Source organism: Bufo gargarizans, chromosome 2, assembly GCF_014858855.1.
Source record: "Bufo gargarizans isolate SCDJY-AF-19 chromosome 2, ASM1485885v1, whole genome shotgun sequence".
Lineage (NCBI taxonomy): Eukaryota > Metazoa > Chordata > Amphibia > Anura > Bufonidae > Bufo > Bufo gargarizans.
Window position 1 is genome coordinate 21,181,169 of NC_058081.1, and position 23,872 is coordinate 21,205,040.

At 45.8% G+C, this 23,872-nt stretch overlaps 1 protein-coding gene across 1 annotated transcript; it reads right to left on the bottom strand.

The window, feature by feature from the left end:
- Positions 1 to 5,460: 5,460 nt before the first annotated feature.
- LOC122929246 lies at positions 5,461 to 18,968 on the bottom strand. The gene is made up of 2 exons (XM_044282758.1): positions 18,121 to 18,968; positions 5,461 to 6,149 (listed from the first exon to the last, which is right to left on the bottom strand). Exons 1-2 carry the CDS (start codon positions 18,827 to 18,829, stop codon positions 5,557 to 5,559), a joined length of 1,302 nt encoding a protein of 433 aa, XP_044138693.1. The 5' UTR covers positions 18,830 to 18,968; the 3' UTR covers positions 5,461 to 5,556.
- Between the last annotated feature and the right edge of the window lie 4,904 nt (positions 18,969 to 23,872).

Below are 23,872 nucleotides of genomic sequence, written 5' to 3' on the forward strand. Positions count from 1 at the left end.
GTGTCAGTGTGTCATCATCCTGTACCCCGAGTGTCAGTGTCATTATCCTGTACCCCGAGTGTCAGTGTCATTATCCTGTACCCCGAGTGTCATTCTCATTATCCTGTACCCCGAGTGTCAGTGTCATTATCCTGTACCCCGAGTGTCAGTGTCACTATCCTGTACCCCGAGTGTCAGTGTCATTATCCTGTACCCCGAGTGTCAGTGTCATTATCCTGTACCCCGAGTGTCATTCTCATTATCCTGTACCCCGAGTGTCAGTGTCATTATCCTGTACCCCGAGTGTCAGTGTCATTATCCTGTACCCCGAGTGTCAGTGTCATTATCCTGTACCCCGAGTGTCATTATCCTGTACCCCAAGTGTTAGTGTCATTATCCTGTACCCCGAGTGTCAGTGTCATTATCCTGTACCCCAAGTGTCAGCGTCATCATCCTGTACCCCAAGTGTCAGTGTCATTATCCTGTACCCCGAGTGTCAGTGTCATCATCCTGTACCCCGAGTGTCATTATCCTGTACCCCAAGTGTTAGTGTCATTATCCTGTCCCCCGAGTGTCAGTGTCATTATCCTGTACCCCAAGTGTCAGTGTCATTATCCTGTACCCCAAGTGTCAGTGTCATTATCCTGTACCCCAAGTGTCAGTGTCATTATCCTGTACCCCAAGTGTCAGTGTGATTATCCTGTACCCCAAGTGTCAGTGTCATCAACCTGTACCCCAAGTGTCAGTGTCATCAACCTGTATCCCAAGTGTCAGTGTCATCAACCTGTATCCCAAGTGTCAGTGTCATCATCCTGTACCCCAAGTGTCAGTGTCATCATCCTGTACCCCGAGTGTCAGTGTCATTATCCTGTACCCCGAGTGTCAGTGTGATTATCCTGTACCCCAAGTGTCAGTGTCATTATCCTGTACCCCGAGTGTCAGTGTCATTATCCTGTACCCCAAGTGTCAGTGTCATTATCCTGTACCCCAAGTGTCAGTGTCATTATCCTGTACCCCGAGTGTCAGTGTCATTATCCTGTACCCCGAGTGTCAGTGTCATTATCATGTACCCCAAGTGTCAGTGTCATTATCCTGTACCCCAAGTGTCATTATCCTGTACCCCAAGTGTCATTATCCTGTACCCCAAGTGTCATTATCCTGTACCCCAAGTGTCATTATCCTGTACCCCAAGTGTCATTATCCTGTACCCCAAGTGTCATTATCCTGTACCCCAAGTGTCAGTGTCATTATCCTGTACCCCAAGTGTCAGTGTGATTATCCTGTACCCCAAGTGTCAGTGTCATCAACCTGTATCCCAAGTGTCAGTGTCATCATCCTGTACCCCAAGTGTCAGTGTCATCAACCTGTATCCCAAGTGTCAGTGTCATCAACCTGTACCCCAAGTGTCAGTGTCATTATCCTGTACCCCAAGTGTCAGTGTGATTATCCTGTACCCCAAGTGTCAGTGTCATTATCCTGTACCCCGAGTGTCAGTGTCATTATCCTGTACCCCAAGTGTCAGTGTCATTATCCTGTACCCCAAGTGTCAGTGTCATTATCCTGTACCCCGAGTGTCAGTGTCATTATCCTGTACCCCGAGTGTCAGTGTCATTATCATGTACCCCAAGTGTCAGTGTCATTATCCTGTACCCCAAGTGTCATTATCCTGTACCCCAAGTGTCATTATCCTGTACCCCAAGTGTCAGTGTCATCATCCTGTACCCCGAGTGTCAGTGTCATTATCCTGTACCCCAAGTGTCAGTGTCATTATCCTGTACCCCAAGTGTTAGTGTCATTATCCTGTACCCCAAGTGTCAGTGTCATTATCCTGTACCCCAAGTGTCAGTGTCATTATCCTGTACCCCAAGTGTCAGTGTCATCATCCTGTACCCCAAGTGTCAGTGTCATCATCCTGTACCCCGAGTGTCAGTGTCATTATCCTGTACCCCGAGTGTCAGTGTCATTATCCTGTACCCCAAGTGTCAGTGTCATTATCCTGTACCCCGAGTGTCAGTGTCATTATCCTGTACCCCAAGTGTCAGTGTCATTATCCTGTACCCCAAGTGTCAGTGTCATTATCCTGTACCCCGAGTGTCAGTGTCATCATCCTGTACCCCGAGTGTCATTATCCTGTACCCCAAGTGTCAGTGTCATTATCCTGTACCCCGAGTGTCAGTGTCATTATCCTGTACCCCAAGTGTCAGTGTCATTATCCTGTACCCCAAGTGTCAGTGTCATTATCCTGTACCCCGAGTGTCAGTGTCATCATCCTGTACCCCAAGTGTCAGTGTCATTATCCTGTACCCCAAGTGTCAGTGTCATTATCCTGTACCCCGAGTGTCAGTGTCATCATCCTGTACCCCGAGTGTCATTATCCTGTACCCCGAGTGTCAGCGTCATTATCCTGTACCCCGAGTGTCATTATCCTGTACCCCGAGTGTCAGTGTCATTATCCTGTACCCCAAGTGTCATTATCCTGTACCCCAAGTGTCAGTGTCATTATCCTGTACCCCAAGTGTCAGTGTCATCATCCTGTACCCCAAGTGTCAGTGTCATTATCCTGTACCCCAAGTGTCATTATCCTGTAACCCAAGTGTCAGTGTCATTATCCTGTACCCCAAGTGTCAGTGTCATTATCCTGTACCCCGAGGGTCAGTGTCATTATCCTGTACCCCGAGTGTCAGTGTCATTATCCTGTACCCCAAGTGTTAGTGCCATTATCCTGTACCCCAAGTGTCAGCGTCATTATCCTGTACCCCGAGTGTCAGCGTCATTATCCTGTACCCCGAGTGTCAGTGTCATTATCCTGTACCCCGAGTGTCAGTGTCATTATCCTGTACCCCGAGTGTCAGTGTCATTATCCTGTCCCCCAATTGTCAGTGTCATCATCCTGTACCCCGAGTGTCATTATCCTGTACCCCAAGTGTCAGTGTCATTATCCTGTACCCCAAGTGTCAGTGTCATCATCCTGTACCCCGAGTGTCAGTGTCATCATCCTGTACCCCGAGTGTCATCATCCTGTACCCCAAGTGTCAGTGTCATCATCCTGTACCCCAAGTGTCAGTGTCATCATCCTGTACCCAAAGTGTCAGTGTCATTATCCTGTACCCCAAGTGTCAGTGTCATTATCCTGTACCCCAAGTGTCAGTGTCATTATCCTGTACCCCAAGTGTCAGTGTCATCATCCTGTACCCCAAGTGTCAGTGTCATCATCCTGTACCCCAAGTGTCAGTGTCATTATCCTGTACCCCAAGTGTCAGTGTCATTATCCTGTACCCCAAGTGTCAGTGTCATTATCCTGTACCCCATTCTCTGGCCTCTCTCATGGATTAGGATTGCGGCTCATTATTCGGGGACCTGTTTAGTACATTTCTTTCACATCAATTTGCTCCCCGATAATAAACGTATTAGGTCGGGTGGAGAAATGTCACATCACCCAATATGTGAGCCTTTAGTCGGAGGACTGCGGGGTGATCTGCCTGTGCCTCCGGGAAGCCTCCTATTTTTGAACCTGACAGAAGTGGAAGGTGGTAGATCTGATCTATTACAACATGGAGGAGGATCGTTCAAAATTATAGGGGTTGTCCATGAATCCATACCTACATGCCCGCACTGCTGGGTTGTAACTCCTCCCATTGGTCCCCATCACTCAAGTTCCACAAGGACAGGGTCACATGCGCCACTGCAGCCAATGACTTGCCTCATTGGTCTCCTAGCGGCACGTCAACGCTCAGTCACATGGTGCTTGGGGACATGTCGCACTGAGACCAGCCATTGGCTGTAGAACACTGGACCTCTGGTGACAGACATTTTCTAAACCAGTCCTTCTCTTGATGTCGATGGGTTTGGCCATGTTACATCCTTCGTTATACCTTACGGCTGCTTGGAGAAGGTTCTGCTGGAGCGGCCACATGAGAGCCCTCAAGATCTCCAGGCTCGAGCTGTGAAGTCTAAGTGCTGCACCCTCTCTCCGCATCTCCTTTCATTTTCTTAAAGTGACTCTGGGCACAAGTTTCTTCCTTGGGTGATGCCAAAGTAAATACAAGACTTAACATTAGTAAGGCGTGTGCAAATTTACAGAAACTGAGTAGATATGAGGCCCTTAAGGCGATGCGCCATCACAAAGTGTTATTTCAATATAATTCATCATGAAAATGTTTACCTTTCTAATGTACTTTCTGTTAAAAGAAGGCTCCACTTTACTTCATTATAATGTTGGCCCCCAGTGTTTAATCTGCCTAGTAATGTGCACGTCCACCTAATGAGGTGGTCACACATGCTCAGTTTGTTCTTTAACTGCCACCACCTGTATCTATTGTAAGAAGCTGTGATACGTACAAGGAGTGAGCTGCAGCAGGATAGACATTCCCCCTGAGAAAGGACATGTCCCCGGAGCCACAGCAGAAAGGATACACCCCCTGAGAAAGGACATGTCCCCGGAGCCACAGCAGAAAGGATACACCCCCTGAGAAAGGACATGCCCCTGAGCTGCCAGCCTGAAATTATCTAGCAGAGCAATTGGATCAAAGAATGGGGAGATCTTTGGATCCATGTGAGGTACAGGGCTGGTTCTAGCTTTGTTAGAAATATATTGTCATGTACTATATGATGTCTGATTTTTAATTTCCACATCAATCATGGCATAACCCCTTTAAGAGGCAGGTGCAGGCAGGGGTGCACCACCAATGAGGCCAGGTCAGGCGATCACCTCAAACAGCACCAGGTGGGGGCAGTGGAAGGGCCATGGGCAATGAGCGCTTTCATTGTGGCAAAGGGGCTAGGTTAAGAAATTGACAATATTGGGAGGGGGGCACTGTTTCAGTTTACACCTCAGGCATCAAAAAGGCTAGAAAAGGGATTTCTGTGGTGACACAGTCATAGCAGTGATATGTATCTACCACTAGGGTCTATATTACTTCATATGTAGCTAGCTCCTCCTAGAGGTCATTGCAGAAAGACAGAAATATATCATTTATCAGGTCAATAAAACGTGCCAAAATGGTGGACTTTAACTACAGCAGTATCTGTTGGTCAGGGCACTAGGAGCACCAGCACTGGTTGCTTGGGCCTTTTGTCATCATTTCCAATTGTATCCACATCCTTAGTAGTTACGGCTTCTGACATGTAAGCCTGGGCCCACAGGATGGGCTTATGGACTAAGGAAGGGCAGTGTGGCTGACAAGAGGGCCATCTATGGAGGTCATTAGAGGTATCTAGTATTAAAACCATGGGCCTGGGTAGAAAAATGCAGATGTGTTATAGCTAGAAGAAGAGACCATAGAGCTACATTGAGAACAATGCAAGAGAAAACAACAATTCATTCAGAAGTTGACATTGTGTCCCTCAATATTTCTTTGACCTGAGCCATCTTGACCTCATCCTTGAGGAATGTTGCACGAAGGTCCACCAAGTATGGTAAATAGTTTGTGGTGTTACAATCTTTGATGATAGATAATCAAACCTTTTTAAGTGGACCACTACTTTGCCTAGACCAATTTTTTGTGGTTTTATTATGAAGCTTATCATTTGGAGAGAAGTCGTTGTATAAAGAACATCAGGCTTATCTACAGTGGTCTTTCAAGACATTTTTAAGACATTGCACACACATCTCTTCACCACCTCCACAGATTCTAGATTTGTCCTCACAAAGCTGCACACCCCAGTTGGACAACTGAATGTCTGATGTAAGATCTTCTGAAGCAGGATCTGGTACCTCTGCTCCTTAGTTTTCTGCAAAGTCTTGTCACTACAGACCACCCCGATGACTTGGGTAGAATTCATTGTAACTCTTATTTTGATGTCAGCAAGTATCTCTTTGACCTGAGCCATGTTATCCTCCTCCTCGAGGAACGCTGAGCGAAACACCACCAAGATAAGTGGGTAAGGGAAGGATCTTGGTTTGGGGAGCTGTATACACGCTTTGGTTGACTTCTTTTGTCTTTCCAGTGTCTCCGCTTGATCCTCTTCTTCTTGGGTGTCCATTTTACAGTGGTCATCATCAAAGAGGGCTTTAGTAATCTCTCTGAAAACCCAAGTCTTTTCAGAGTTGCGAGGGGATGGACAGATATTCCCAAGGAGGAGAAATCTCTCTTTGCCTCCCAACTGGCCAACCAGTTCTTCAAACGATCTTTCCAGCTGCATGCTGTCATCTTCTACAGACTGATATCCACCTGCAAAACAAATTCATAAATTGAGCTGATCTGTTGTGCTTTCACAGTTCTTGGATGGTGGAGACAATTAATACCGAGTTCTCAGCTGTATACCCAAGAAGGAAAATTAATTGAGAAGAAGGGCTGATACCACAAGTGATAAAATGTATCAGTATTTATTATAAAATATACGAATAGTCCTAAGAAGAAACTTCTGTATCTAGCACAGATGTAATAGGATAAACTGTATATACTAACTCAAGTTAAAAATAGATTAAAAGTAAAAAAATTAAAAAGTAATAAAAGTAGTAAAAGGCTATGGAGGTTTGTACAGTATCAATATAGTCCTGGCCACACAGCTGCTAAGGCGGGGCCCATGTGCTTATGGTATATGGCATAGGATGTGGCTGTATATACAGTATAATGATAAGACAATGCAGTTATCCCTAAAGACGTCAAATACGTCTCCCAAAATGATGGGGATGTCAATAAAAGCATATTGTGCTGATTTAGTATATCAGCCTCGCCTTGACAGATCTTTGTACAATAGTAGTTTATGGTTCCATGAATATAGAAAGGCGAAATTCACACAAAAGTGAAAAAACTAACAAATGGCCATTTTTCAACCATTTTTGCATCCGTTTCTGCCAGTCTGTGTTTTTAATGGCTGTTTTCCATACATTTTACATCAAAGGATGATTTTCATTGAGCTTTTAAGTTAAAACTCCAACCCCTACAGTGCCCTGTGTATATTATGCCCCCCATTGTGCCCCCAGTATGACTAATGCTTGCACAGTGCCTGTGCCCCCCAGTAGTTTTAATGACCCACAGTATAGATAAGGACCCCTTGGTTCCTCCCACTAGCTATAACAGCCCCCAGTTGTGCCCCATATATAATGCCCCCACCTTCCCCCATCCTTGCTAGTGGTGACATTAATTTAAAAAAATGCAGTATTTTTTGCCCCATAAGACGCATCTTATTTATGTTTGGGCTCTTATCTGAGGTCTGATTGGGGGTCATTCACATTGGCGTCTTATCTGGGGTCTTATTACCATTGGAGGTCTGATCTAAGGTCTGATTGAGGGTCTTATTAACATTGGGGGTCTGATTGAGGTTGTGAGCTGAGGTCTGATGAAAAATATTTTTTTCCTATTCTCCTCCTCCAAAACCTAGGTGCGTCTTATAGGCCAGTGTGTCTTATAGAGTGAAAAATACAGTAATAATAATCTCCCCCATCCACTTGAACGTTTGGGGACTCTCGCTCATTGAACACTTGCTATGCACTGGATGCCGCAGGACATGTCATGATGTCACATATGACATCACAAGCGCAGGTCCTGCTGCATTCAGTTCATAGCAAGGGATCAAGAAGAGAGTGTCCCCACGTGTTCAAGTGGATGGGTTAAGATTTTTTTCACTTTAACTCCTGAAATGCGCTTGAAGCCACCTTTAACGGCCGGTATGCGGGTACACTCTGTTCTATACGGCAGGTAAAAACAGGCCCATGGATTCCATCTGGCCATGAAAATAGCCAAACATAGGACGTCTCATATTTTGATGGCCGCTATTTACTGGCTGTTAAAATAAACAGCCATGTGAATAGCACCATAGATTTTAACTAGTCGTAAAAATGACCTAAATGGCTGCCACATGACTATGAGGGACTCAGCATTGGCCATCCTGCAACTAGAATCCATTGCAATGGCATGAATCAGGTGAGAAGCGCTCTTAGAACACGTATACCTAATAGTTACTTGTTACAGCTATAGAGAGGCACTAGACAGCGGCACACAAGGAATCTACGGCTCCGTGGTATGGAGTGAGAGATGTGCCACCATAGAGGTCTCATTTCAGTGGCCTAAATCCCACCTATTGCTCCATGTGAAGCATAAAGGACCAACAAATAAGTGCGACACAGTGAGAGGTTTTGTCTGGGAAAACAGGTATTTTCCTCCCAGCATGTGCTGCTGGGCCGATTTACAGCCAGGTGAGGTCAAATACCGGACCAGATTTTAAATCCCGGTCCGGGTTTTGGCAGGACCTGGATGTCCTTAAATAGGCAGCTGGGCTCAGAAGCCATGTCTCTGTGTAGGGATCTGGGAGCCTTGTGTCTGGATGAAGGCTTGCTACCTGTTTGGCGTGGAAACAGGTTGGTGCTGCCATTAGGAAGGACTTCAAGGCAGAATTTCCGCATGGTGTGAATTACCACCAACACCGCAGGGTGACTTTTTGTTTGATTATGACTGCTTGTTTTGTCACTTGCCTAAAGTGTGAATAAAACACTGAACTGTTTGATCTAATGAACTTGTTGATGCCTCTATACTGCGTCCGCTAATCTTGTCTACCAGAGCAAGTCCACACAATTGGTGGAGGATGCGTGCATTAGCAGTGAAGCTGGCGTAATTGCCGACTTTTGGGTGTTTCTGCATTTTTCAGGCACAGTTGTATGTCGTACATTAAACCAGCTGTATTACCACCAGCGCCCCACGACAAAATGGAGGCTGTTGTAAAGGCCCTCATGGAGGCTAATCTGCAGCAGCGAGAGACAAGCCTGCAGCAACGTGAGGCTAATGAGCGGCCGCAGGAGACCAACCAGTTGCTGCTACAACACATGATGGCTTTGCAGACAGCAGGAGCAACCCCAAGCATCCACGATGCCCGGAAAGCAGTCCATGCTGCGATTCCTAAGATGACCCCCGCAGACGACATCAAAACCTACTTGGCGATGTAAGAGAAAGTGGCTATCAGGGAAAAGCTACCCCATGACCAGTGGGCTGAGTTAGCCGCTCCGTTCCTGGCATCCGTTTCCCAGCGGGTGTATTTCGACTTGCCGGACGATCAAGCGGCCAACTACCAGAAAGTCAAGGGTGATATTCTGGCAAGACTGGGGGTGAATGTGTTGGTCCGGGCCCAGCGGGTGCATCAGTGGGGGTTCAACCCGGCTGAGCCTGCAAGATCCCAGTATTATAACTTATTTCACATCTTGCAAAAATGGCTACAGCCTGACGTGCTGAGTCCCACTGCTATGCTGGATCGTCTGTTGGTCTATATGTTCTGGGGGCTTTGCTATACCCTATCTAGCACTGGATCATTCAGGTGTCTCCTGGCAATGCCCTTGAGATGGTGGACCTGGTGGAACGCTATGAAGCTACCAGAAATGTAAAGGAGGGTTCTGTCAGGAGGAGGGTCAGCAAACCCCGGAAATCTCCACCCCAGGCCCGTATATTTGAGCCAATAAAACCCGCCCGGGATGTACCCACCACGGACCTGGTTTCGATAGTCTGCTGGCGGTGTCAGGAGCCTGGCCATGTAAGGGCTGACTGTCCCCATCGGGTTCAGCCCATGGACACTACCTATGGCTACCGTCAGTCTCTATATACCAGGAGGCAACAGGTACCCCAGAGTCTCAAAATCACTTTTGTCAGGTGGAAGTGGGAGACACTCCGGTGGAGGCTCTGCTGGACTCAGGGAGTCTGGTGACCCTAGTAAGGGCTACCCTGGTGTGGTCCACTGAGTATACTGGCTGAAAAGTCGGGGTAATGTGCATCCACGGAGACTTAAAAGATTACCCCACCGCGCTGGTGTCTCTAACCACAGTGGCCGGTAGATGGACCCACGAGGTGGCTGTCGCCACAAATCTAGATTATGAACTCAAAATAGGGAGAGACTTCCCGGCAGTGTGGCCTGCTACGATATTGACTGATGCCCATGAGACAGAGGTAACCCTAGCAGAGTGGCCTGGCTCAGGGGGGAGACCAGAACCCTGGGAACCTGAGACCGACGGGCCAGCTGTAGGGGTGACCGCCACTTCGGTGGAAGAGGGGGAGACAATTCTACTAAGTGTGATGGTGGGAGACGTGGAGGACTTGCCGCCTGGTCCTGAAATGGCAGACCTCAATGTCTCCGGGGATAATTTTGGTACCGCCCAATGTCGGTACCCAACCCTATCCCGTGCCTGGGAAAATGTGTTAATAGTAGATGGTGAACCACAACAACCTGGGGCAGAGTCAGTGTTTCCCCGTTTTGCGGTTGATCAAGATATGTTGTATCAGGTAAACCAACTATGGGATGAGCCTATTGAACAGTTGGTGGTCCCCAAGGCTCATCTCAAGCTTGTGTTAGATCTAGCCCACCAACATGTTCTCGGGGGTCACCTGGGGCTGCAGAAAACTCAGGATCGTATTCTACAGCGGTTTTACTGGCCCAGCATATTTAAAGAAGTGGAAGAGTTTTGTAAGTTTTGCCCGACCTGCCAGATAACAAGCCCCGAGCCACATTTCCGTAGTCCCCTAGTAATGGAGGCTGCCAAAGAGAAAACTGCCTTCATCACGCCTGAAGGGCTGTATCATTATAAGGTCTTACCCATTGGTCTGCATGGCGCCCCCGCCACTTTTTAGCGACTAAATGACATTGTGCTTCGTCCACATCGTCTGTATGCTTCGTGTTACCTGGACAATATTGTCATCCACAGTACTGACTGGGAAAGTCACCTACCCAAAGTACAGGCTGTAGTGGACTCCCTTCGGAAAGATGGCCTAACCGCTAACCCCAAAAAATATGCGATAGGGTTAGAAGAGACTAAGTACCTAGTGTATGTCATTAAGTGCAGAGTTGACCCCAACCTGTCACCACTAGGCAAATAAAGTCATTCCTGGGAATAGTGGGCTATTACATGAGTTTTTTCCTCACTTTGCTACACAGGACTCTTGAAGGGACACAAGTCAATGATGGTTCGCTGGGATCATCGGGAGGAGGAGGCTTTCTCCGCTTTGAAGTCGGCCATGTGCGGGTCCCCGGTTTTGGTGATGTCTGACTTTAAAATGGAGTTTATAGTACAGACCGATGCCTTCAAAGTAGGCCTCAATGCTGTACTGTCTCACGAAGTCAACAGGGAGGAACATCCCGTTGTCTTCCTGAGCCATAAGCTCACCCCTGCCGAGACCTGGTATAATATAGTGGAGAGAAAGTGCCTGGCTATCAAGTGGGCTCTCGAGTCTCTCCGCTATTATTTACCGGGTATGAGCCAGGCCAAGGACAGAAATGGGTCACCTGATGGTTTCTCTCCCTACAAAAGTTTTCGGTGGAACACAGGGCAGGAGGTTACAGAGAAACACGGATGCCCTGTCCCGGGTACACTGTCTGGCGTGTGTTCACCCCCTCAGGGTTGAACAAAGGGAGGGGGGGATGTGACACAGTGAGAGGTTTGGTCTGGGAAAACATGTATTTTTTGGGGATCTGGGAGCCTTGTGTCTGGATGAAGGCTTGCTACCTGTTTGACGTGAAAACAGGTTGGTGCTGCTGTGGTCAAGGACTCTTTGAGGCAGAATACCACCAATACCACAATGTGACTTTTTGTTTGAATATGACTGCTTGTTTTGTCACTTGCCTAAAGTGTGAATAAAACACTGAACTGTTTGATCCAAAGAACTTGTTGCCTCTATACTGCGTACGCTAATCCTGTTTACCAGAGCGAAATCCCACATGAGCTAGACTATAGTGGGATGACCCATGGTGGGAAGACATGATGTCATGGAGGAACCTTACTCTTCCAGTGGTACATGATGCTTTCAATGATCTTATGTTGACCAGAAACCTTTTTAAAGGGGTAATCGAGACACAAGCAAATCATGCCTCAATGTGCCACCATACAGGTCTCATGTCAATAGCCTAAATCCCACTTATTCTTCAATGTAAACATAAAAGATCAACAATCAAGCTAGATCATAATGAGATGACCCAGAAGACGAGATGTTATGAGGAACCTTAGGCTAGTTTCACAGTAGCGTTTGAAATCTCCAGCAGGCTTCTCCGACAGGAAACAGCCTGCTGGAGCTCTCTGGATCAGGCCTTGCTGGAAGCTGCCTGAATGCCCACCGGCCCATTTACCTACAATGTGAACCGACGGAGATCTGGCCGCAACCTGTAAAATATGCACAGAACTGGCTGGACTAAAACCACAGCTCTCAAAGCACTCATGTGAAACTAGCCTTACTCTTCCAGTGGTACATTGTGCTTTCAAGGATCTTATGTTGACCAGGAATATTTTGAAGGGTAATTGAGACAGAAGGTAATCGTGCCTCAACAGGGTGACATCATTGGTATTTTTCCAGGTATATGACTTGGCAGCTGTTGTGTCTTATCAGGTTCTCCACCATGATTACACACCGCGCTGTGTGTGATTTGATAAGGCAAGAGGTGGAATGAGTCGCCAGTGGGGTGGGGGGTGAGGTTGATATTAATATGGGATGGCTGGTATAGCTTCCATTAAAGAGTTAAGGAATGTGTGTTTTGGGTTTTCTAGTAATAAAATGGAGGAACATGGATCGGTCATCCACCAGTATAGACAAGCAATGACCAATGCATAACCACGGGGGCCCTCGAAAAATGCTACAGAGATCATTCCCAAATTTGGGAAAATTGGCTAAACAAATTATATCTTAATTTATTCTTTAAGAATTTGATCATTTGAGTATTTTTACATTGTTTTTACCTTTGGATAATCATGAGTAGAGATTTTAGATTTAGTCTGTAAAATTCCTCTGGTCTCGATACTTTAACTTTTCTAAAAAGTGTCATTTGCTGAGATCAGTCTCTTCCATGCGGATATCAACAAATAAAACTATGTTGGGGAGGCAGACAAGGAAATTACAAATTTGGAGACAAAATTTTCTAAAAAGGTACCCGATTGGCCGAACACTATAACAGTTTACAGCAGACAACTAGTGTGAATTATCGCTGAAATCTACGTCAGCTCCTCGCCGTAGTAGATCGCGGTTTCTCAGATTTATTGAGGCACGTAATCGGCCGGATCTTCCTCCAGTTAGCTTCATACTAAGACTTGTGTGCGAAACTCCTGTTTCAGTAAATAATGCCCCCGATTCAGAAGTGTTTAGTCAGAAATCATGTACACAGCTCTCAGGATTTCATCATTGTTTGTAATGCGATTACCACACCGGATAAATATAAAGATTGCCTAATATACTTGGGAGTTTATTTTATAGACTTCACTGGAAAAAATAGGTACATGACCATATCTGCCATTAACCAGTGCAGTCACTGTGTACATAGAGTATATTACTTATCCTGTACTGATCCTGAGTTACACCCTGTATTATACTCCAGAGCTGCGCTCACTATTCTGCTGCTGCAGTCACTGTGTACATACAGTACATTACTTATCCTGTACTGATCCTGAGTTACATATTGTATTATACTCCAGAGCTGCGCTCACTATTCTGCTGGTGCAGTCACTGTGTACATACATTATATTACTTATCCTGTACTGATCCTGAGTTACATCCTGTATTATACTCCAGAGCTGCGCTCACTATACTGCTGGTGCAGTCACTGTGTACATACATTACTTATCCTGTACTGATCCTGAGTTACATCCTGTATTATACTCCAGAGCTGCGCTCACTATACTGCTGGTGCAGTCACTGTGTACATACTTATCCTGTACTGATCCTGAGTTACATCCTGTATTATACTCCAGAGCTGCAGTCACTATTCTGCTGGTGGAGTCACTGTGTACATACATTACTTATCCTGTACTGATCCTGAGTTACATATTGTATTATACTCCAGAGCTGCGCTCACTATTCTGCTGGTGCAGTCACTGGGTACATACATTACTTATCCTGTACTGATCCTGAGTTACATCCTGTATTATACTCCAGAGCTGCGCTCACTATTCTGCTGGTGCAGTCACTGGGTGCATACATTACATTACTTATCCTGTACTGATCCTGAGTTACATCCTATATTATACACCAGAGCTGCACTCACTATCCTGCTGGTGCAGTCACTGTGTACATACATTACTTATCCTATACTGATCCTGAGTTACATCCTGTATTATACTCCAGAGCTGCACTCACTATTCTGCTGGTGCAGTCACTGTGTACATACATTACTTATACTGTACTGATCCTGAGTTACATCCTGTATTATACTGCAGAGCTGCACTCACTATTCTGCTGGTGCAGTCACTGTGTACATACATTACTTATACTGTACTGATCCTGAGTTACATCCTGTATTATACTCCAGAGCTGCACTCACTATTCTGCTGGTGCAGTCACTGTGTACATACATTACATTACTTATCCTGTACTGATCCTGAGTTTCATCCTGTATTATACTCCAGAGCAGTACTCACTATTCTGCTGGTGCAGTCACTGTGTACATACATTACTTATCCTGTACTGATCCTAAGTTACATCCTGTATTATACTCCAGAGCTGCACTCACTATTCTGCTGCTGCAGTCACTGTGTACATACATTACTTATACTGTACTGATCCTGAGTTACATCCTGTATTATACTCCAGAGCAATACTCACTATCCTGCTGGTGCAGTCACTGTGTACATACATTACATTACTTATCCTGTACTGATCCTGAGTTACATCCTGTATTATACTCCAGAGCTGCACTCACTATTCTGCTGCTGCAGTCACTGTGTACATACATTACTTATACTGTACTGATCCTGAGTTTCATCCTGTATTATACTCCAGAGCAGTACTCACTATTCTGCTGGTGCAGTCACTGTGTACATACATTACATTACTTATCCTGTACTGATCCTGAGTTACATCCTGTATTATACTCCAGAGCTGCACTCGCTATTCTGCTGGTGCAGTCACTGTGTACATACATTACTTATCCTGTACTGATCCCGAGTTACATCCTGTATTATACTCCAGAGCTGCACTCACTATTCTGCTGGTGTTCAATAAAAACTCATATGGTTGAGTCTGTTGTGCAAAAACTTGACTGGCTGCACATAGTACTGACCTCAACCCCTTAAAACACCCCTAGGATGAACTACAACAGAAATTGTCAGCCATGCCTCTCATCAGTGGCGTACTAAGGGGGGGTCGGTCCGCCCCGGGTGCCGCTCTCAGGGGGTGCCAGAAGCAATGTGCGCTTCCATTAATACAGATGAAAGCGCTCATTGCTGGAGCACAGGGAGCTGGGTCCTGTCCCTCACAGCTCAGCTCCCCGCGCTCCTCCCCTCCCTCAGGCCAAAGGCGCACAGCACAGACTTCTCCCCGCTCCACTATTCAGCCTACCAGCCTGTGTGGGTGGAGCCTGTAGCTCATAAATCTGCATAAGCTCCGCCCACAAAATGCTGCATAGCGATCTGTGTCTGCAGGGAAGAGAGGACTGAGCTTTAGGAACGGGACAAGTTACTGTGTTTTTTTTTTTTTTTTTTTTAAATACAGAGGGGTCACAGAGGGCTTTATTATTATGGAGGGGGCACAGAGAGCATTACTACTATGGAGGGGGCACAGAGGGCTTTATTATTATGGAGGGGGCACAGAGGTCTTTTTTTCTATGGAGGGGGCACAGAGAGCATTACTACTATGGAGGGGGCACAGAGGGCATTACTACTATGGAGGGGGCACAGAGGGCATTACTACTATGGAGGGGGCACAGAGGGCATTACTACTATGGAGGGGGCACAGAGGGCATTACTATGGAGGGGGCACAACCACAATCTCCTGCCTTGTCTGTCAGGTACCATACTGTACTGCTGTTACTGCAGCTACTACTACCCCTACACAACCACAATCTCCTGCCTTGTCTGTCAGGTACCATACTGTATTGCTGTTACTGCAGCTACTACTACCCCTACACAACCACAATCTCCTGCCTTGTCTGTCAGGTACCATACTGTACTGCTGTTACTGCAGCTACTACTACCCCTACACAACCACAATCTCCTGCCTTGTCTGTCAGGTACCATACTGTATTGCTGTTACTGCAGCTACTACTACCCCTACACAACCACAATCTCCTGCCTTGTCTGTCAGGTACCATACTGTATTGCTGTTACTGCAGCTACTACTACCCCTACACAACCACAATCTCCTGCCTTGTCTGTCAGGTACCATACTGTATTGCTGTTACTGCAGCTACTACTACCCCTACACAACCACAATCTCCTGCCTTGTCTGTCAGGTACCATACTGTATTGCTGTTACTGCAGCTACTACTACCCCTACACAACCACAATCTCCTGCCTTGTCTGTCAGGTACCATACTGTACTGCTGTTACTGCAGCTACTACTACCCCTACACAACCGCAATCTCCTGCCTTGTCTGTCAGGTACCATACTGTATTGCTGTTACTGCAGCTACTACTACCCCTACACAACCACAATCTCCTGCCTTGTCTGTCAGGTACCATACTGTATTGCTGTTACTGCAGCTACTACTACCCCTACACAACCGCAATCTCCTGCCTTGTCTGTCAGGTACCATACTGTACTGCTGTTACTGCATCTACTACTACCCCTACACAACCACAATCTCCTGCCTTGTCTGTCAGGTACCATACTGTATTGCTGTTACTGCAGCTACTACTACCCCTACACAACCGCAATCTCCTGCCTTGTCTGTCAGGTACCATACTGTACTGCTGTTACTGCAGCTACTACTACCCCTACACAACCACAATCTCCTGCCTTGTCTGTCAGGTACCATACTGTATTGCTGTTACTGCAGCTACTACTACCCCTACACAACCACAATCTCCTGCCTTGTTCATCAGGTTCCATACTGTACTGCTGTTACTGCAGCTACTACTACCCCTACACAACCGCAATCTCCTGCCTTGTCTGTCAGGTACCATACTGTACTGCTGTTACTGCAGCTACTACTACCCCTACACAACCGCAATCTCCTGCCTTGTCTGTCAGGTACCATACTGTACTGCTGTTACTGCAGCTACTACTACCCCTACACAACCACAATCTCCTGCCTTGTCGGTCAGGTTCCATACTGTACTGCTGTTACTGCAGCTACTACTACCCCTACACAACCACAATCTCCTGCCTTGTTCATCAGGTTCCATACTGTATTGCTGTTACTGCAGCTACTACTACCCCTACACAACCGCAATCTCCTGCCTTGTCTGTCAGGTACCATACTGTATTGCTGTTACTGCAGCTACTACTACCCCTACACAACCGCAATCTCCTGCCTTGTCTGTCAGGTTCCATACTGTACTGCTGCTGCCATCAATAAAGGCAGAATTTTTGGACTGCCTGTTCAGAACATGCTTTTGTGGGGAGCTCCTGACTTGCCAAGGATCGGGTGAAAATATTCACCTTTCCCGACCCTTATTGTGTCGGGGGAGGGAAGGGTCAGGAAAAGTGAATAGTATGTCAGGGCAAGAACTAGAAAATGGTGTTGAGAGTTTTAATTAATCTAACAATTAATATTTTATAATTGATCTGAAAAAGATTAGACTTTATTGATCTGATAGACCTGTGTCTATGTAACTATTTAATAGAATAGTGAGTGCAGCTCTGGAGTGTAACAGGCTGTAAGTTAGGATCTCTAGATAAGTAGAGTTTGTCTGCAAATACAAAACTTGTCGGCTCACAGCCCGAGGCATTGAGATATTGTGGGAGTAATTCCCTGGACAGGAAGACTTCTGTACTTGAGAAAACAGACGATTTCCAGCACCGTGATGAGCTTCAGCTAAAACATCAGTTTTATTGGTTCCATTAAAAAAGGTAAATAGAGCAATGTAACAGGTTAACGTGTTTCAACTAAATGCCTTAGTTATGACTAAGGCATTCAGCTGAAACACGTAAACTTGTTACACTGCTCAATTTCTTGTTTTTAATGGAACCAATAAAACAGTCTTAACTGAAGATCTTGGTGCTGGAAATCATCTGTTTTCTCAAGTAATTATTGTTTCCTACATCTGGCAGTATCCTCTTATACCTCAAGTTGTGTACCTAGAGCAGGAATGGCCAACCTGTGGATCTCCAGCTGTTGTAAAACTACAACTCTCAGCATGCCCAGACTGCCTACAGCTATCAGCCTACAGCAGGACGTGGAGGGAATTGCAATTTTACAACATCTGGAGAGCTACAGGTTGGCCATTCCTGACCTAGAGTTAGAGCTTCAATTAACATTCTCAAAATGTGTAGTAAGAGGAGTCTAGAGGAACAGCAATGTATCTACCTGTTGTCACACCAATGGTTTTGGTGATCATCTGCTTTACCTCCAGGATAGACTTTGGTTCAGAACTGTTGTAGCAGCAGACTCCCCATGGCTGGTCTTTGAAGATCTGACTCATCAAGTTTCTCAGCTGTTCCTTGGACTTGATCTTTTTGCCGTCGTTTAAAGTTTCCCAAGAATAGACAATACCCACAATGGCAGACCTAAACTCTTTTGTTCTCAAACAGATATCTTTCAGGATCTCTTTAATCAAGTTCTTAGAGTCCATTATAAGTTGTTCTCGAAACACTGCCAAAACGATGGGAAATTCCAGCATCCTCGACTTCGATACAGCCTTTGAGGAGATACAAGTCAGAGAAGTGTGAGGTCCATCAGTTGTGTTGTTGTCAGGTTTCCAAACCTTGGCCTTTTTGGGTGACTGAAAGAGAGCAGAAGACAATTCTTCAAGCAACTTACTACTGCCACCATGATCCTCTGGACAGTATCCAGACTCCCCCACTAGCAGTATATTCTCCTTTCCTCCAAGGTTAATAATTGATTCTTGGAACAGATCATTTAGTCCATCCAAACCAAGGTTTTGAGCACTGGTGAGCTGCACTTGACTTAACAGTTGAAAATTCTGGAGAGGTTGGTTTTCATTGAGAAGATGGAGGTCAGAAGATGTTGGTCTCTGGACTTGAAAGGTGGAGGAGAGTCGCTGAGAGAGGTTCATGTTAGGACCACTTGAGGACTTTAGAGACCCATCAAAAACTTCTACATTAATTTACTTTCTTAAATGGTCTTTTTCCCCACTAATGTTCTCAGAAGTTCTTCTCTTCTTCAGCTTTAGGTCTCCCGTCACTTTCCTTTGCCTCTTATCTGAACTATGTGAAGTAGCAGCTTTCCTGCCTGCACTCTTATCACTTCAGGTTAGTCTATCTGAACCAATTAATCATTAATGAGGCCATCATTTGGGATTTAAAAATTTACTTTTCGGTTAGAGATTTGTTTAGTGAAGAGGAAGAAGGACCCTTTACTGCCTGAGGTGGGTTAAATCTTTTATGGTATCCACTGCAGTAAATAGATTTTTTGGGGGGGTTTTAATTGAGTTTAATGGGCAATATTTTGAGGGATTGTCCACAATGGATCCATTTCAATAAGGCATACTTGAGAGCAGCAACAAAACCCACTCATTCTGGAGGACTCCTTGACCAATGCAGTACACAGTCACCTGTTACCTTCTAAGGGAGTTGGAGTTTATCCTTTTAGGGAATTCCCTGCAAGAACCTCAATTTCTCAGGCAGAGTGTTCCTCCCTCTAGGGGAACTGTCCTGTCCCGCATCACACATCTATAAGAATGGACACTGTGTAATGTGTAATTTCCCCTGTGGGGTGCACTAAAGGAAACTGAACACTTTCCAACCAGTTTCCCCACAGATTACAGCTGATGGTTCCATGAGGGAGACTACTTTGAGATCAGATAATTGCCACAGGATTCTACAAACAAGTAGAAATTGTGGAGAACCCCTTTTGAGACCGTGTCATTTTGTTAAACTCTTTATATTTTTTCAGTTGGTTGCACCATTTTTCTATACCACCACCAGAGGGAGCTCACTGCATACCTTGTTATTATTGAGTTCAGCGTATAAACAGTATCCAGTAAACATCAAAGCTCCCCCTAGTGGTGGCTGCAGGCACCCTAAAATTTATCTTTGGATTATTTTGGACTGTATTGTAAAAATATAGCTCCTACCACTATATAATCTTGATCCTATTCAGATAAAAAACAAACAAACTGGTGGTAAGGGTGGACATTTAATTTATATAGGGGTAGTGATCATACAACATAAATAGGTTACCTTTCTCCTATTGGATCAGAGACTTGGACTGCCATGGTGCCACCATGGACCACTGAGTGAGTAGCTGGGTCACATGCATATAAGACATCACATAAAGCAGGGCTTTCACCCTTAAACTATTACGTCCTATCACCGATGGACAGATGCCTGTAACGTACGAGTAAAGAGTAACGTTCCCCCTACATAATACATTGCATGATACATACCCCACCCGTCTATCCACTGTATGCTATACTGGAGTATGGAGTATTTTCTAATCTTTACTTCCTGGTACTGAGTATACACAGCCAAGGTACTGAGTCAATATCATTCTGTGCAATGTTGACCATCATCATTGCTTACTGAACATCAAAAGTGATTATTCTGTAAGATTTCTTAATCCAGCTCTTGAGAACTTCAGAATTGTGTCAGACAGTGTTGGACTGTGGTTCCTTGGGCCCACTAGAGGAAATTTGTCTCAGGGCATAAGACCTATATCAATAAAGTCTAATTGGCTTCGAATCAAAACAATAGACCCTAGTGGCAAGTGTTTAGCTCCAAAAGGATCTAATTTATTTTTCTCTTGGACCTTTTGGGCCCATCCAGTGATCCTCCGGTGGGCCAGTCCAACCTTACATATTTGGGAAGGTTCATCATTGTTGTACCCCTACCAGCCTAAAAGAGGTCATTGTTACCTTTACTAACATGTAAAATTATGGCGATCAAAGGACCACTCTGTGACCCATCTTCTCACCCTTGGTAACGTATGTTTTTAGTTTTAAAAGAAGACAGTTGCAGACCAAATGTAATCAGATCAACTGTACCGAACACATATTGAACATTAGATAGAATGGCACACTGCATTATGGTTACTGTCACAATATGCTTATTGGTTTCATCACATATAGGCACAGAATCTTGGTGGTATAGGTTCACTCAAGGTGCCATTGCTGCTTCTGAGATCCGGGGTGTTGAGACCCCAACAGGAATATTTCCAACCCAAGGACAAAAAAACTTTATGAAGGCACAAATCCTGATGGTTACTCTCGGAGGAGGCACAGCCAATTTAACATAATACGGATAACACACAGTCCAGTGGTGTACCATAGCAGGCAGAATCCACCGGCACCTGTGGGAAGGTACTGTATGACCAGGGGCACCTCTAGTAGCATTTTGTTTTTAATGTCCTCACCATCACAGCCACGAATAAGTTCTCTCCTGCAGGGAAACCGCTTACTGTGGCAGTACACTCGCACGGTAATGCTCCAGTTAAGTGGTTGGCACAGTTCAGACAGGCAGATCAGCAAGCGATTGTTTGAAGGGAAGCGGTCCCTCACAGCAATCGCTTACTAGCTAGCGGAGGAGACATGCGCGGGGGGGGGGGGGGGGGGTGGAGCGATTGCTATGCCATTAGAGATGTCGCGAACATAACATTTTCGCAAACGGGCAAACCGCCATTGACTTCAATGGGCAGGCGAATTTTAAAACCCACAGGGACTCTTTCTGGCCACAGTAGTGATGGAAAAGTTGTTTCAAGGGGCCTAACACCTGGACTGTGGCATGCCGGAGGGGGATCCATGGCAAAACTCCCATGGAAAATTACATAGTTGACGCAGAGTTGGATTTTAATCCATAAAGGGCATAAATCACCTAACAATCCAATTTTTTTTTGAACGTGGTTTAAAACATCCAGTGTGTGTATACGATCAGGTATGATGTTGTATCGATCAGGTAGTGTAAGGGTTACGCCCGCTTCACAGACATTGACAGACCAAACTCCCCTTTTAATGCACCGCAAACAGTCCATTTGCCCAACCGCAAACAGTCCATTTGCACAAGGTTGGATACCAAGCTAGCCACGTCCCGTTGATGTCATTGAAGGTTTCTTCCTCCACCCAGCCACGTACAACACCAAGGGTCCCCGAAAGGTGAATTGAATTGATTTTTCGAATGGGGAGATGGTTAAAAAATTGCTGGCTCCCTCCCCTTTGTTTGAATCCACGGTCACTGCGTCTGCGCCGTGCAATTTACTGTCACACCCGATATGAGTGGTATTTTCTGTAGTACTATTCTCATCAGTTTAATCCCTGTTACGTCTCATATCAGGGTGGGATTGCCTTTTGTAAAAAAATAATTTAGGCCGGGTACCTTCGACTGCCTTCACAGTGACAGACCAAACTCTGATACACCAAACTGAATTGATTTTAGGAACTGGGAGATGGAAAAAGCAGCTTGGTCGGTCCTCTTACTCCCAAGTTGGGGCACTGCGCGTGCACGGAGCAATGTGCTGTGACACCCTATACGAGTGGCGTCTTAACTAGTCCTATTCCTATCAGTTTAATCCCTGTTACGTCCCCTATCCGGGGACGTGTGTCGAATTGATTAACCATTGTCGAATTAACGAACCATTACGACATCCTGGAATAATTTTGTTCTGAGCTTTGTACTTGATTTGTATTGGAATTGTTGGAGATTTTTTAAATTGTCTGCATTATTTCTAATAAACTATTAAGAGACTTTATTATGATTTTTTTTATTTTATGCATTAAAAACCCACCCATACAACTTAAAAAAAGAAATAAAAAAATTAATTTCTTTTCTATGAAAAAACATCCAGCCGTCCCGATCGCTTTTGGTCTGATCATAATGAAGCAACGGCCTTATCATCTGGGGTGTGGCAACATTGCCAACACACTCATAGAGGTGATGATCGCTTCATTGTGATACGCAAGTCCCTTCACCACAACAAGGTAATGATCACGAAGGGGAATTGACACTTGTATGTGCCTTTTTTTTGTTTTGTTTTTGCAGCCACAGTGCAGCACCAGAGTCCAGAAAAATTAGGCATGTACACATGTATGAAAAACAATGTTATTGTTGCAGCCGCTGTTGTAGCAGCGTCGGAAAAATTTATGTTTTCAAAGCAGAAAGGTGACTAAAACATTGCGGCTTAAACCCTAGTTGGTGGCGGTGTCAAGGAACCATGAACCAGACGTACAACAGAGATAAGTGGAGAAGAAGAAGGTTTTATTGAAGAGCAAGCCGTAAGCAAAGTCCAAACGGATGGCTAGACCGAAGCAGGGTCTTGCGGAGACAGAGGTCAGGAACCAGAAGGGTAGTCAGACGTAGCCAGGATCAGGAACCAACGGGGTAGTCAGACGAAGCCGGAATCAGGAACCAACGGGGTAGTCAGACGTAGCCAGGATCAGGAACCAACGGGGTAGTCAGACGAAGCCAGGATCAGGAACCAAAAGCAGCAGCAGTCTTGGAAGCATGTGAACACAGGAGGACCAAGCAAGGAACTGAAGCCACAGACCTCCTATATATATGAGCTGGGCATCCAGCTCCTCCCAGTGGGAAGGAGGAGCCGCAGGGTGGGAGGCTACAAGAAAACCCAGAAACCAAGATGGCCGCCAGCACATGTCAAACGAAGGGAACAGCAAGGAGGTAAGACCATGACAGTACCTCCCCCTCAAGGGCCCCTCCTCCGCGGAGTAAGGAACGGTTTCTGAGGGAAGCGTGCGTGGAAGGCTCGGAGCAAGACAGGAGCATGGACATCTGCGGAGGGAACCCAGGAACGCTCCTCTGGACCATAACCACGCCAATGGACCAAAAACTGCACCCGGCCGCGGACCAGGCGTGAGTCCAGGATATTGCTCACCTCATACTCCTCACGATTGCCCACTTGGACCGGACGAGGCCGAGGAATCGAGGAAGTGAAACGATTACACACCAGCGGCTTCAACAGGGAGACATGAAACACGTTGGAGATCCGCATGCCAGGAGGAAGCGCAAGGGCATAGGCTACCGGGTTTACCCTGCGAAGCACTCGGAAGGGACCAACAAAGCGAGGCGCCAGCTTGGGAGTGGGCACTCGAAGGTTGAGGTTGCGGGTGGACAACCATACGCGGTCTCCGACCTGGTAGGAAGGAGCGGGC